Here is a 16,367-nt window from a genome sequence, read left to right on the forward strand (position 1 = left end):
AGCTAAAATAATGAGTTATGTATCTTGGATTTTGTTTTGACAGTGGTTATATTGTAAATATAGTGAAAAAAATAAAATGACAAATGAGCATAAAACTGTAATGACTGAAACATTGAATGTTTTTGCGGGGGGGCTCTAGAAAAGATCAAAAGATTTTATCATGAATCTTCAAATATTTGAGAATAAGCTCTTTAAGAACTAATAGAAAAATGATTATGCTTCGAGTCTATTTATTAAAGCAGATCCTCGACAGAAAACACTAACTATATGAAAGTAAATAAGTTTGAATTACTCAGATTTTATCCTAAGTAGTCTTACTTCTTACTTAATTAGTTTTGGCATGTGTGTTCTGTATTATATCAGATATTATAATTGACTTCTTCAAAATTAATGTAAAGTTTGTCATACCCCCTTTCTTAGCTGTAGCTCTAGGATATATTCTTCTGCATTGTTTAGGTTTTGTGTTATTAAGATTGTATTTCTTTTTCAACAGGTCTCACTGGTATCTTGCAGTTATTTGTTTTCCGTGGTTAGAAGAAGCTGTGTATGAAGATTTTCCACAAACCATATCCCAGCAATCCCAGGCTCAGCAATCCCAACACAACAACAAAACAATAGGTGATAAACATAATGTAAATGGTGTTTTTAATGGCAACAGCAATGGAATGATTAGAGGAAACATTATGACGTTAAAAGATAGCATAGTTATTTATTATCTTTAAACTTATTAGGAGAATATGAAATCTGAAATTTTCATGATAGATGCCCAACCTCCTATATAGACAATATGTAATTCTTGATATACTTTTATATCGAGTTTCATCATGGTACTTTTTATAGCATAATCTTGCCAGCATGACTAAGGATCCATGCTGTGGATCTTCAGTCAAGCTTGAAATTCCCCATTTTTTCTTTTTTTTAAAAAAAATTTCTTTATTGATTAAGGTATTACATATGTGTCCTCATGCCCCCATTACCCCCCGCCCCCAAACTCCCCTCACTCATGTCCTCCCCATTTTTTCTTAATATAAAGTAACAGTTTTTGTTGACATAGTAATTTGGCCAGGTAATATGGGTCTCTTACAATTCTGCCTTGATTTTTCTTATGTTACAACCCAATTAAGCAAGCAAATAAGCCTACTTTCTTTGAAGAAGAAAAATCAAAATTATATGTTCTATAGCTGTAGCCCAAGCAGCAAGCAGAATTAATAATAGTCATTATCATTAACACTGACCAAAATCTGGCGGCGGGGGAGGGGGCTGTATCTGATAAAGCAACTGATTATTTTCAATTTTCTCTAATTATTCTCTTCTTAAAAAGTATACGTATGAAACACTCTATGATCGATCATAGGTTATAAGAACCGTTACTAGGCAAATTAATGCTCCTCCATATTAAAAACAGCAGACATTTTGCCTGGCTGGTATGGCTCAGTGGTTGAGCCAAGATGTCATGAACCAAGATGTCATGGTTCGATTCCCGGTCAGGGTACATGCTCAGGTTGCGGGCTTAATTCTCAATTGGGGTATGCAGGAGGCAATTGATCAATTATTCTCTCTCATCATTGATGTTTCTATCTCTCTCTCCCTCTCCCTTCTTTCTGAAATCAATAAAAATATATTTTTAAAAATAAATAGAAACAGCAGACATTTTGACTAGCGATCCATTTTTGAAGATTGTCTTTTTATAAGAAACTGACCCAGCTAACTGGTATTTCAAGTTTGGCTCTGGGATTTATGTATTTTCTGATAATAGTTGACCATAGTCAGTTTTATCTGTTGATTGAATTTTGTTTATAACTTCAACCATGAAAAAGTTTAAATAGATCCCAGGTATTTTTTCCCCTTTAAATACTATATACATACAAATTAGAATTTATGCTTATCTAAATACTTTGTATTAGACATAAAGACTCATAACTGCTTTGTTATTTCTAACTAGATAAAGATCTACGTACTACTTCAGCACCATCCTTGGGTACAGTGGATTCCCAAGTAAGTGTGTTCTTTATAGATTTGAAGGAAGGGAAACTCATGAATCTGTAAAATACAGCATAGCTAGGTGGCTGTGGGACATTGGTGGCCCATAATTAAATTTTTGCTGCCTATAAATCTTTGATGGATTTTGTGGGAGTAGAAACGAGAACATGAGATCCTATCATTCTTTTTGCATCTATTTAACTTACTTTAACTCTTTAGGTTTGTTTAGTTTTGTAGTAGCTTATCTGGTCATCTTAGTTGACTACTTTTCTTGTTTCTGTGGGTCAGATTTACTTTTATTCTTCCTTATGTTAGCAATTTTTTGAACTTAGTGTAATTAATAAACTAAGCAAGCATATTTTTATATTCTACTTTCTATTGTGAATTGTTGATAAAAATTATTCAAAATAGAATCAAGGCTAACCCACATGGCTTCTGAGATTAAGATTGTTACCATTAACTTTTCTATGTAAGGTCCTCCAAACTAGTATGCATGGTCTATATTTGGTGTCTTAATCGAATAAGGTAGCCACCAAATGACTTTTTGATGAGCATAGATAGCAGCAGCCTCCCTGGCACAGGCCTGTGTCTTAACTTTCACTGGAACTGGGTAGGCAGAGGAAGGTGTTTCCTTCTCTATTGGCACAGTGGCAGGATAGGGAGTTCTTTCTTGCTTTTAAGCCAGGTTTCCCAAATTGGGTTCCTTGGAATACTTGTTCTAAGATGCAGTTTATGATAAAAAGGGATTCTAAGGTCCATTCATTTGGGTAAACCCTGGATGCCATTTCTGTCTTAGAGATTCACTGTTATATTCGAATAATAAAGATACTGAGAAGTTCTCTTTAAAGAAATGTTTGTTTGACCTATTGTTTCTCAAATTTATCAACAAAAAATATCCATCCTTTTCACTTAATATGCATTAATCTGCATTTTGTGCTTCAGAGGGAAGAAATGTGTCTCTACTGACATTATTTATTGAGGTAGAGAATGTATGTAAGCATAGGTTAAATTTGCTTATCTTTTCTGAAGACGATAACTCTGAGTAGAGTAATTAATTAAAGTTCCAGCTTGTTTTTTAGGACATATTAAAGGTCCATAACTTCTTTGGGCCACATGTAAAACTGTATAAACAACTGTTTCACCAGTATAAGAAAATAAATCAGTGAAGTTTGAAAAGTGCAATTAGCTCACTTTTGATGATGAAAATAACTCTTATTTGAAATTTTAATTTCAAAGTTATTTGAAACACTTTAGAAAGTAACTGAATATTAATTTATTCAAACTAGTTTTAATTGTAAAGTCATAAAAATTTATGTTATTTCAGAGTACTGAGACGAGTATGTCAATACCAAAGAAAGTGTGTAAAAGGTAGGTACATACTGTAATGATATTTTCAGATATTTAGGTTCACTTCATATACAAAAATGTACATCTTGATTTTTTCCTTTGCTCTTAATAGGCCGTGCATTCTCATACTAGACTCCTTGAAAGCTGCTTCTATACAAAACACAGTTCAGAATTTACGAGAGTAAGTAATGACAAGTTTGCCCTTTAGTTTGTTACCTAAAAATCTCAATAATTTTGAAGATATTTTAAGAATTACTGAAAATGCTGTCAGAATTATATTTTATTATGTATTTAGATGTGGCCTATAAATTTAAGTATTAATATTTCTCAAGGACTATGTCAAAAGTAAATTCAGAATTTGTATTCATAATTGAATAAAAGCACAACTTTACAAAGGAACAGTGCAAATGTTAGTGATTATCAAAAGTAATACTTTAGGAAATAAACCTTACATTCTTATTATGTGTGTGTATGTGTGTGTGTGTGTAATTTGGTAATTTACTCTAAGGATCTGGAAAAAACTAGCAGCTAAAGTTTTAAAATAATTTGTTAATCTACTTTGTAATATAAGTAACTTTATATTTTTGATTTGTTAAAGCTGAGTTGTTGGAAAAGGTCTAGCATTTAGTTAGAAACTATGATGATTTTCTTTAAAGTAGGACTTTTGAAGCCTCACATATTATAATTTCTACTGTTAAAGTTCAGTCTTTGGAAATTCGGCTTGAGCCAACAAATGTTTTCTCACTTTTGTGAAAGTGTTACATAACAGTAAAGGGATTTCTATTCAAGTCAATCTACTTTTTGATGATTTAAGGTATTTAGAGGTAGAGTGGGAAGTTAAACGAAAAACTCACCGTGAATTCAGCAAAGCAAACATGGTGGACCTATGCCCTAAAGTTCCTAAACAAGATAATAGCAGTGATTGTGGAGTATATTTACTGCAATATGTGGAAAGCTTCTTTAAGGTATGTAAAAATATAAATAAATTTCTTATTCACAGTTACCAGTATACAATCAGGAACTATTGGGCAAGCAAAGAAACAGAAAATGTTATAGGTAATCAAGAAAGAAAGAAAGAAAAAAAGAATGGGACCACAGATAATTCATATATGGGAGTTAGCAGATAAGAACTTAGAAATGATTTGATTAATATGTTGGAGAAAAGTCAAAGATGAACAAAATGAATGAAGAGATGAAATCTAAAAAAGTCAAGTGAACCTTCTAGAGTTGAAAATGTATAATGATATATCTGAAATTTAGAACTTATTGGATAGGTTTAGTAGCAAACTGGATACAGCAGAAGATAGGATTAGTGAACTTCAGAAAAAAAAGACATTAGAAAGTATCCAATTTGCTTAGAGAAGAAAAAGAATGTAAAGAACAGAGCATTAAGAGGTAAGTATGATACAGTCAAAAAGTCTAATTTACATATAATTGGAGTTCCAGAATGATTACTGGGGGTTGGGGGGGTGGGGTGCATGCAGAGAGTGGTAAGGCAGATAGAAATTTGAAGAAAAATGTTCAGAACTACATTCATGTATTCAAGTAGTTCAGAAAACCATGTGACAAGCGTGGATATTATTTTCTAGCTCACCAGAGACTCCATTAAAACTGCAGCAATATTAAAGGAGAAATTTTAAATAGCGAGGGATCACTCTTTGCTTTTTGAACTGTCAGCTTATTACTTCAGTCATTTCCAGTGTTGTTGGTATATTGAGCAGGTTATTTATACTTGCTTGGAAAATCCTTAAAGGTTACAGTACATTCAAAGTAAGGATTATAAGGTGCAGTTACAACTTTTGGTATAATTGGAGAGGAATGATAACATATAGCAGAATATGGTACATGTTATGGAAGTCACTGAAATACGTTGTTATTTTTTTTCACATTGGAAGTTCATTAAAGCCAATTCTAGTCTTCTAATATTCTTTCCAAAGAGATTTGGTTTTATTTTTAGAATATTCTAAGTGCCTTATTACATATTTTGAGTTTGTTACATAATTCTACTTTAATAGCCTCGGTCAGTAGAATATGCTTCTAATATAGGTTGTAAGATTTCATCACATTTATAAACATGATCTAGAGGTAGCCTTCTTCAGCAGTTATTTTTTGAATAACTTGCAACTTTCTGATTAAGCTTAACATAATGGAAAATACAGCAGTTCTTGAAGCCAATAAATTGGCTGGTTTTTGCACTAAAAGAAGGCACTGCTTCAGGATTTGATGTGTTTTTTGTTTTTTAAAATCTAAGATTCTTCATTTACTGCTAAGACTTTCTCTTTGTTTTAATAATTTCAAAATATTAGCATTTTGGAAAAAATTGTGTTCAAATCAACCTGACTTCTGCATTGAGCTATATCATTCTCTATTTACTAATCTGTTTTGCACGAATCAGTTCAACACCATTGTAACAGAACAAACAGGATTTATTTTTGATGTTCTAAAGTTAGCAATTTAATGAAAATGTTTTAAAATGATGGTGGTGATGGTTGCACAATTTTGTGAATATACTGAAAACCATTCAAATGCATATCTTAGGTGAATTTTATGGTATGTGAATGATATCTCAGTAAAGTTGTTGTTTAAATAAAGTTGGCAATTTCTCATTTCTTGTAAAAATGAAATTCAAACAAATTTGAATTATACCACTAAAATGATTGCATTCTTTCTTTTCTCTAGGATCCTATTGTTAATTTTGAACTTCCAATTCATTTGGAGAAATGGTTTCCTCGTCATGTAATAAAGACCAAACGGGAGGATATTCGCGAGCTCATTTTGAAACTTCATTTGCAGCAGCAGAAGGGAAGCAGTAGCTAGTTAATCTGTACAAAGATGACAGATGTTCTACATGATTACAGGAAAGCTGCTTACCAGCATTTGTGTTAGCCAGCTCACAGAGAAGAAAATAACTTGTAGTAGTTTTATAAGTCATTGGCCTTTATTTAAAATATATAAGGTGTATTATTAGATTGTTGGGATCTTATAGATGGAGAGGAAATGGGGGTGAGATACATAAACTTATTAGATAGAAATGGAAATTTCATAAATATTTGATATTTTTCTGATGTAATATGCTTGGATTATGCAATAGCATATGTAATGTGGGAATGTTTTTGTAGATAATAAAACTATGTGATCTGTACTTCCACATAACAGGAGTTAAGGGGAGCTTGGTCCTCCCTGCTAACAGCCCCAGTGCTTGTCAGATTTTTTGACAAGTCACATGATATTGTAATTCTATTCTTTGCAGCTCAAGCATGCAGTATGAATACTGTGTATTTTTTTTTAACGAATTTAGTATCAAGGCTTCAGAAAGTGCCATTTATGGCATCCCTTCTGTATAGTGTAAAAGAAGACATAATGTTAGCAAGATGATAAAAATTCAGTCTTTCAAAGCGCAGCTTATTTTTCTCATCTGCTAAATGGAACCATTACTCTGCTGTAATTTTTTTTCCTTTTTTTTTTTTTTAAATTTCATATGTGGGGAACTGAGAATTGAGTTCGTTCATTCAGGGTGAAATTTGTAACAAAAAATGTTTTAAAAATTATATATGTAACTCAATTTGAAGTATAGCTATATACTGACTGCTACATTACCCCAGAATATATGTACACAATTTATGTAAGTATACAAGATAAAATTGGTGTCCTTATAATTTTAATTAAAAAATACCCTCAAAGTCTTATTTATTGTTAGAACTAAATATATAATTTTATAGCTCTGTTACCCAGTATTCATCTGTAACCAGATTGCTATCATTGCTTTTATATTTTTAAATTGGTCTTTTTAGAGACCTGTAATCCCCATGGAGCTTACTTTTTTTTATTCAATGTTTAGGTAACAGTTACAAATTCATGTGCTGAGGGTGGTATTATAGAAATACTTCATAACCCTCTAATGTTATCAAGAATATTTTGAGGGGACAATTATAGTGTATTTTCTCAGATAAGGAAAATGTTTTTTTAAAGAATATTTTAATCTTCTGTTTTAAGCGTCTCTTTGATTTCCATTGTAACTGTATATAAAGCAGTGAAGCAAAGGAAATTTCAGATAAAGCTAAAAGTAGGAACATTTTATTTCAGAATCATGTGAATTGATATTGTCAGTTAAGCCTCAGTGTTTTTAAGCTTTTGTTAATCTTGTCACCATCTTTATATTGTTAAAGATATTTGTCTTTTGGAAGTTTCCTATAAAGAATCTTATAATTACATGCTTCATTCCCAATTTATGTGTGTGTGTAGGAGGGGACTTTTTAAGATGACTATTAATTGTTTCATACATCAAATTTTGGTAGAGTAAATATATAATACATTTTCTTGTGACTTCTTAATATTTTTGTTTGTGTGTTTTTCAAAGATACCACTGTCTTTTATCATGTTTTGAAGATTGTTTAAAATTCATTTTCCTAAATTCATGTGGGAATGGTTTGAGAATATCAACATTTTATATTAAACATATTTACAATTCGTTAGATTGAGGTATAATTTTTTAAAGAAATGTGTGCGTCTTAGAAATAAATTTTGAGTTGTACAGTGGCCAGTGCATATCATGTGGCTGATGCTTAGATTAATTTTCCTTTCTGTTTTAACAAGCATATTGCTAATTTGATTGTCAGTTCAGGAAACATTTGGCAATTTTCTAGTTACAATAAAATGAATGATAGATCTTCTGAATTCTTTATAGTATAATGGGAGAAGTGGACATATGAACGAACAGTCTTAATATTCCCTGATAAAAGCAATCATACAGTTTCTTTGGGAGCACAAGCACGCGCTAGGGAGAGGGAGAGGTGGTAAGAGGGTTGTCAGTGGACAGGGAAAACCTTCCTGAAGAAGTATTACTATTTTTAATTCACAACTCTTGGGGTTAAAAGTAAAATGATAGCTTTTCAAAAATATGTTTTTATTGAGTTTTAGAGAGAGAGGAAGGGAGAGGGGATAGATAGAAACATCAATGAGAGAGGAACATCATCAATCAGCTGCCTCCTGCACACCCCCTACTGGGGATCGAGCCTGCAACTTGGGCATGTGCCCTGACTGCGAATCAAACCAGTGACTTCTTGGTTCCTGGGTCGACATTCAACTGCTGAGTCACACCAGTTAGGCAAAGGTTAGCTTTTAAAAAAGAGTGATATTCAACCACCTTAGAAAAAGTTTATTAAAGTGAATTGATTAAATCAGCTTATCTTTTTTGTTAGGGAGAAAACAGGTACAGACTCATCATACAGAGCCCTTTCTAAACTTGTTTCTATCTTTATCCTCATCTTTCCACTCTGACCTACTTTTAGTCATATAAAATTATTACTTTATACTTTAATTACTTTTGGCTTAACACCAAGCTTAAGCCTTTTATTTGTAGGAAATTACCTTGGGTTTTCTTTTTTTCAATATTGTTTCTTAGGAAATGTACTGAGCTTAAATAAATGTGAACTGTCAGCTGTAGTCAACATTTTTTTTAAATGGTGGAAAAGACCTTTAACGGTTAACTGTGTCTGGACTGGAGAACTGAGTGGACATGCATGCTCGGAAAGCCTGCTGGATCAGATTGTATAAAACCCTGCTTCCCTCTGCAGTCTATCCTAACTGGGCGTGGAAGTTTGGGAAGTTTGTTAAAAGACATGGTTCTGTGTGGATGAGGCTTCCATATGCTGGTCTGGTGTGATCTGCATAAGGTGGTCTCCTCTCTTACATCCTTTCTGGGCGCTAGAGAAATCAGGGTCAGGACTCCTATAGAGATTCCACTTGAAGATACGCTTTATTTGATGCATTGCTTTCTGTGCTGTGTATCAAATAGGAACGAAAGGAGCTAGGTTATGGACTGTTATCCTGTGAGTGTGAATGTCATTTGGAACCCAAGATCATAGGTGGTTGTTTGGAATAGATGTTGCAACATTGCATCTCCACACCTCAGGCCTGCACATACCAGTCCTTCTTTCTAGAGCACCCTTTCACTACTTCTTGTCAACTTTGTTTTTTTCCCCAAATCTGGCTCAAATGTCATCACCCCACATTTGCTCAAACAGAATAATTCATTACCTCTCCTGTTCCCCCATAATGACTTGTTTATATTTCTCTCATCAGTTTTATTTCGTTGTTTGTATACATGTCTTCACCTATAGACTACATGCTCCTAAAGAACAAACATTTTGCATTTGCTGTATTTAGTATATTAGTAGCATATAGTCAACACCTGGAAACTTTTGCTGAGTCAATAAATGATTGTCAACTCGTTTGGAATTAAAGAATGGATGAAAGAACCTGGTACTTGTTATTTCTAAGCACAATGTTTGTTTACTTTCTTACCAACTTATAATTTGTGGTATATTTCTTGAAGCATAAGGACCATCAGATGAGGTTTTGAAATATTTCCTAAAAAGAATCTCAATGAAAACTCAAGGAGCATTTTTTTCTGAGTAATTAAAATTAGATAATCTTTTCATCTGTAGGAAAAAAATCCAACATTCTTGGTAAGACTTTCAAGGTATTTCGTAATCTACCTCAACCTTTCCAACCTCCATTCCCAACCTATTTTCCCGAGGCTCCTGTTCCTGCTTTAGCAAATACCTTCCTATTTTCTGTACAGATTGTGTTTTTTTCTACCTTACTGATAATGACCAGGTTTTTTTCCTAACTCCCATCTCTTCCCACTAACCCTCTCCACCTCTGCCCACTGAAATGCCACTGCACCAGGCCGTTAAAGGCCTGGCTGGAATGTTATCTTCTCTAATAAACCCCCTTTAGATTTCCAGTTGGAATTAATCGTTTTCCTGGGTTCCCCTGGCACCACCTTATGGTAGTCATGTACTGCCTTGTATCATAGATGCAATTACTCTAAGAATGCTGCAGTTAAAAGGTACATTAAATGTGAAGTTAAATGAATTGATAAAATGGTAAATGTATTTAGAAGCAAATGAACCCAGCTGAAGTTTTCATACTATTTTTTTTAAGTACAGATTTTTGAAATCTTACAAACTATTTTTTATAGAATATAATAACCATTGTTAGAGTTCTTAAGTAAATACTTGAGGTATAATTTAAATTAGGGAACATTTATTCCATTCTGCAGTTTGAACAAAAGAGAATTCCAAAATTTGAAACCTCTTAAAACTTTATGAACACTTGTAATGAAAGACAAATAGTGTACATTAGTTTAAGAATTTTCATATTTCCTATTTTTCCCCAGAAACCCTGTGATATAGACAGATTATCATACCTAATTTCTTTGGTGATTAAATCAGTTCAAGGAGTTTAGGTTCACCAAAATCAAATATTAAGTGGTAAAAACAGAATTTGAACTCAGGGTTGCCCAGGGTTTTTCTCATTCTAAGTACAGAAATGTTTCCAGAATACTGTGAGTCTCGGAACATCTCCTGGCTTGTTGGAGTAGGCCATTGAAAAGAATTTCCAAGTAGCTTTTGTTACCTTAAAGTGCTCCACTGAGCCTAACCGGCCGGGCCTTTCTTGGTCTGAATTATCAACATGAAACTTTTCTTTGACCTATCTCATTTCACTTAGCTAGTAAAATTTTCAGATTTTTCCTCCTACTCAGCAACAGTTTGGCAAATAAAATTCGTATCAATATATTGCAAATACTTCTGTGCTCATGTATTTATTTAATGGTCATTGAGATTTGTGAGCTTAAAGAAGGGCTGAAAATGTGGTTTGTATGAGCTTGTATTAAAAAATACACTTGAGCTTTTCCTAAAGCATAAAAGAAAGGATGATTTAACACAGTTTAGGATTCTTCAGAGAAAATGTGCTTTAGATCATTAGAAAACTTTTTTTTTTAAAAACTGAGGTATATGACATACTAGTAAGATACATTCAATGCTATTTGCTAATAAATTCTAGCTTCCACAAGGATTATAATGAAATTATTTTCTACTAGGTTTATTTGATAAAAACAACTGTCTTAATACAAAGACTTCTATCTGGTCCTATGGGGTGAGGGATAACACACTGGGCCATACCAAATTAAGCAATAAAGTTATTATCTCATAGCTATTCTTCATATTGTGTGTGCAGTATGCACCAGGTACTATTCTAAGCATTTTCTGTATATTACCTAATTCAATCCTCACACTAGCTCTCTCATAGCAGTAGTTTACTACTACTATCCCATTTTCTAGATAAGGAAGAAGACATAGTAAGCAGTTATAGTGAAAGATCTTCAAATATTTTATCAAGGAAGGAAATTTAAGGACAGTAGACTTATTACAAAGAGAAACAGCTCCAAGAAAACTAATTTTGTGTGTAGATCTGTATTATGAATCAGACAGGTATAGTCAGTTTGGACATTTTATGCTTATAAATTGTTGGTTCTAGAATAACCTAGAGAACATTTGAATTGATAAGATTCGACTAATAGACTCATAAAAATTGTAAAACTTGGTGAAATATACATGAAACATTATTTTTAAACAAACTGCTTATTAAAGGCAAGGAGAGTGTTAGTAAAGAGCTTAGAGGGCTAGATTAGAATAAAATTGTCTCTCCCCATCTGCTCTAATTAGCTTATCTCTCCTGCTTTCATAGCATGCTGAAGAGAGAAGAGTGAGGGTACTTTGAAAGGACACCGTTTTTATTTATGCTCATTTATAATGGTTTTGGAATGTTTGCCAATTCTCAAACATAAATTTTTAAATGTTAGATTTTTCCTGTAACAATTTGTTACTGGAAGCTTCAAGGCTTTGGGTGCTCAGTTAAGAATTTTGGTCTTTCCTCATCTCTTTGGTTTTGGCCAAATGATTATGTTTCCTCATTCTGGGAAGATTTCTTTGGGTATTTTGATATTTGTCCTGATAGAAGAAAACCTTTCATCATTAACAGGTACTTTAAAATTGATATTATTTTTATCCTTTTTTATATCTATAATGTATTCTCTGTAAAAATAATATTTGATGTGACTGCTATAAGAAATTGAATCAAATACTATTCTATTAATCTTTGATATTGATTCATTTACACTGTTTTAAGAGCTCTGATAATTTTGGTTTTCCTCTTCGTTAGTATTTCCTGATTCAAAACTTACTTCCTTTTACCTCTTGTATGAAATTGGATGTATACTTGACTTCAATAACTAACAATCTGGAAACGAGGGAGTAGGAGTTAAATGGAGAAAAGATTGAATACTTCACTCCTCTTCTCCTTAGGCACCCATGTCTATAATCTGAGATCGACTTGAAAAATCCTTATGTGGCACAAATGTCCGTTTTTTTTGTTGCCTTACAGTTTTTCTTTGTTACCTTTCGTACTGTATCTTCATTTATCACCAGAAGCCTTGTTTATGCCTTCACTCTGTAGCACAGACCTACTTATCTTTAGAAGAAACCCAAGAACCCACCAGTACAGTTTCTTTTCTCCCGACTGGCTCAGAATCCGCAGACTCTTCCCTGTCCAGTGGAAACAAAGGACCTCGGGACCACAGAGAAGCTGAGAGACACTGGTTGCTTAGAAGAAGGCGATCCACTCTGTTCCCTAATGGAGTAAAAATCTGCCCTGATGAAAGTGTTACAGAGGCTGTGGCAAACCATGTGAAATATTTTCAAGTCCGAGGTAAGCCAAGATCCAAATCCTTGGGCTCTGTAATGGCATTCAAACATGGTTTTATCACATTTGTTGTGTCTCATTATAATTCACAATTTGTGATCATTTAGATAGGGACTGAGCCGAATATCTTTCTACTAGCTATGGATAAGGGACTTGCTAAGGATATAGTATTCATACACCTTTGGAGGAAAGTTGATATTTTTTAACTAGAGGAAATGATTTAATTCTTTTTAAGCACTTTAAAAATACCAGTTTCTGTTATGGGATAAATGAATTATAATTTTTACTTCTTCATTACAGTAATTTGCCTAAATATACCAAAAAATATATTTATGAAGCTATACTTACCTATTTGACTAATTAGTTACTTTATATACATAAAATATCAATTTTTGTATTTTATAGTGTAGACATTCTATAGACTCATACTGCTTATTCTCTGGTTGGTACACATAAAACTTTGACATCTAGAATGATGGCACTTCTCACAAGAGACCTTATTGCAACAAAACTAGGATTTTATTTTATTTTTAGCTAAACATATTATCCTTAATTTCATACCTTTTTATTATGTGAAGTCAGTCTCTGTTTCCTCTGTTTACTAACCAAAATTGCTTAATTGACCATAACATATCCCTTAGATATTTGGAGGACTCCCAAACTTTGCTTTTTGCCCCTCAAGAACCAATAAAAAGCCATTATATAGATGTGATGCTAATAAACTAAAGTGGAGAAAGATGATGAAATGATGCTGAAACCAGGCTTGCTCATTCATGTTTAAATATTCAATAAATATTTATTTAGCACTTACTGTTTTTCAGGCACTGGGCTATATGAAGCTTCACCCTGAGCTGCTACTTTATCTTCTCCTTATTTTCCTCCATTTTGTCCTTCCCCTTGTCCTCCCTCACTAAAGCACGTGTTTAAAAAAATAACAATAACAGATATTACATATATTTATATATTTGTTTTTTTGTTTGTTAAAGTGGCATAATGTGTTAGCACCTTTTATTTTTTTGGAGAATATTTATATCTCTTGCTTGTATTTGGGCCTATCAAACATTATTAAGCAATAAGCTTCCCTTTTACTTTTTGAATGGAAATCCTTTGGCCTGGCCTTTTGTGTATAGGACATATGCCAGAAATAGCAAATTCCAGAGAAGACAATAAAGGAACTGAAGATGAATGAGAGTGACAGTTTATAATTTATGAAAATACAATTTCTACTACCTGGATTTAAAAAAACATTATTTTAAAGTTGACCAGAATATCTAGATAGCTGCTTGTTAAATTGAAGAGGAAATAATCATAACCAAAGGAATGTGGTTATTATGCCTTTTAATTGCTTTATTCTTGTGTTTATAAACTCACAAGATACTATTGATAAAGAAGCCAACAAAAAGAAAAATAAAGCATTCCTAGAATAACTAACTTTAAAATACAGATGCTATGAAGGATTATTGGAAAGGCGCCTTCTAACACTAAAACAGCTGGGACAGTACATCAAGATTGCAACAATGTTGATATAACTGTTCCTGTCATGGTGTTGAGTATATATCTCATTTGTTATATTTTTAAAAATTAGGAAAAATTAATATTTCAACCTAGATCTTGATTTTAAAGACATTTTTGAGGAGACAATTGGATTATGTCCTTAGAACCAAGGGTTTGGAAATTGGAGAGATCCATTTAATGTCCAACCAATGATCTTAGCTCTTTCCACAAAGCTAACTCAATCTAACGATTTGCTCAATTTTTCCTTCATAGAGTATTTGGTATCATTGCTACTTGGTATAACAGTTTTGAAAAATATCTCTATATAAGGAAGAAGCAACTATATTTAACCTAATGATTTGTAGAATTAAACAGATATTTAGGTTGGTTAGAGTAGAATGTAATTGATAGTATCTTTCTCTCTTTAATACCTGGGGTTAATATACCCACACTTTTTACTGATCATCTATCTAAATACACCTCAAATACTTTTCCTGCACCCCCTCCAATTTTTTTTTGGAAATAACCAGAAATACTCATGATTCATTTACAGGCACAAAGATGTAATCTTTATTAAAGATTGTAGTTGGACCTTTTAAAATATGGTTTTATTAAGACATATTTTGATGGATTATAAACCACATATTTAAAGTATACAATTTGATTAGTTTTCGCAAATATATTTACCCTTGATATTATCACTTCAATTAAGATAATGAACTTATCAATCATCCCCAAACATTTTCTTATGTGCCTTCCCTCTCTTACCACTTCCATTTACCTCAGTACTGGGGCAGCCACTAATCTACTTTCTATCATTATTTAGTAGTTTGCATTCTATGCTTTTTTACATAAATGTAATCACACTATGTACTCTTGTTTTTGTCTGGCTTCTTTTACTAAGTGTAATTATTATTTTGTCTAGTTTGTCATTTTATATTGGAATTTTATATTACTATTTAAAGATTGGAAATAGACTGTGTCTTAGGCAGATAAGAAGAAATTGTACATTTTGGATAGTAACCCATTATCAGATGTATCATTGGCGATTATCTTTTTTCCATTCAGTAGATTGTCTTTTTATTTTGTTGATGATGGTTTCCTTTGCTTTGCAAAAACTTACTAGTTTGATGTAGTCCCATTTGCTTATTTTTTCTTTTATTTCCCTTGCCCAAGGAAATATGTTAGAAAAAATATTGTTACAAGATATGTCTGAGATTTTACTGCCTACATTTTCTTCTAGGAGCTTTATGGTTTTGAGTTTTGCATTTAAATCTTTAATCCATGTTGAGTTTATTCTTGTGTATGCTGTAAGAAAGTGGTCTAGTTTCACTTTTTTGCCATTTGCAACAGTATGGATGGACCTAGAGGGTATTATGTTTAGTGAAATAAGTTAAATAGAGGCAAACACTATATGCTTTCACGTATATGTGGAATTTAAAGAACAAAATAAACAAACAAACAATCTAGAAACTGACTCAGGTACAGAGAACAGACTGATGGTTGCCAGAGGGGGTGGAGGTTGGGACCTGGGTGAAAAAAGGTAAAGGGATTAAGAAGTACAAATGGGTAGTTACGAAATAGTCACAAGGGTGTAAAGTACAGCACAGAGAATACAGTCAATCCTATATAATAAAAGGCTAATATGCAAAGTGACTGAACAGCAGAATGACTGGTAGCTATGATATGCACTGGCCACCAGGGGGCAGACACTCAATGCAGGAGCTGCCACCTGGTGGTCAGTGCGCTCCCACAGGGGGAGCGCCACTCAGCCAGAAGCCCGGCTCACGGCTGGCAAGCACAGTGGCAGTGGCTGGAATTTCTTCCACTTTCACTGCAGTTGGACATCCCCTGAGGGCTCCTGGGCTGCCAGAGGGATGTCTAACTGCCAGCTTAGGCTCAATTACCTGGGGAGCAGGCCTAAGCTGGCAGGTGGACATCCCCCAAGGGTTCCCAACCTGCGAGAGGGCACAGGCCAGTCTGAGGGGCCCCCCCCC

The 16,367-nt window shown here is 33.2% G+C and overlaps 2 protein-coding genes across 12 annotated transcripts in view; both read left to right on the forward strand.

Annotated features, from left to right (window-relative positions):
• Positions 1–7,799, forward strand: part of SENP7 (SUMO1/sentrin specific peptidase 7) — a 159,520-nt gene extending 151,721 nt beyond the window's left edge. For 10 of the 11 annotated variants that reach the window (XM_015571282.1, XM_015571281.1, XM_006774976.2 and 7 more), the window contains 6 exons: positions 494–618; positions 1,943–1,995; positions 3,305–3,348; positions 3,440–3,508; positions 4,142–4,292; positions 6,007–7,795. In XM_015571282.1, coding sequence (XP_015426768.1) covers positions 494–618; positions 1,943–1,995; positions 3,305–3,348; positions 3,440–3,508; positions 4,142–4,292; positions 6,007–6,144 — 580 coding nt within the window. In that variant the 3' untranslated portion in view covers positions 6,145–7,795. Of the gene's footprint in view, positions 1–493; positions 619–1,942; positions 1,996–3,304; positions 3,349–3,439; positions 3,509–4,141; positions 4,293–6,006 lie in introns of all 11 variants that reach the window. The other variant, XM_006774977.2, reaches the window with a different exon arrangement.
• Positions 7,800–11,823: 4,024 nt separating this feature from the next.
• IMPG2 (interphotoreceptor matrix proteoglycan 2) overlaps positions 11,824–16,367 on the forward strand; it is an 87,028-nt gene continuing 82,484 nt past the window's right edge. The window contains exons 1-2 of the mRNA XM_015571275.1: positions 11,824–12,156; positions 12,631–12,882. Of these exons, the coding sequence (XP_015426761.1) occupies positions 12,072–12,156; positions 12,631–12,882 (337 nt within the window). The 5' untranslated portion in view covers positions 11,824–12,071. The remainder of the gene's footprint in view (positions 12,157–12,630; positions 12,883–16,367) is intronic.

The sequence above is a fragment of the Myotis davidii genome, unplaced genomic scaffold (assembly GCF_000327345.1).
Source record: "Myotis davidii unplaced genomic scaffold, ASM32734v1 scaffold48, whole genome shotgun sequence".
NCBI lineage: Eukaryota > Metazoa > Chordata > Mammalia > Chiroptera > Vespertilionidae > Myotis > Myotis davidii.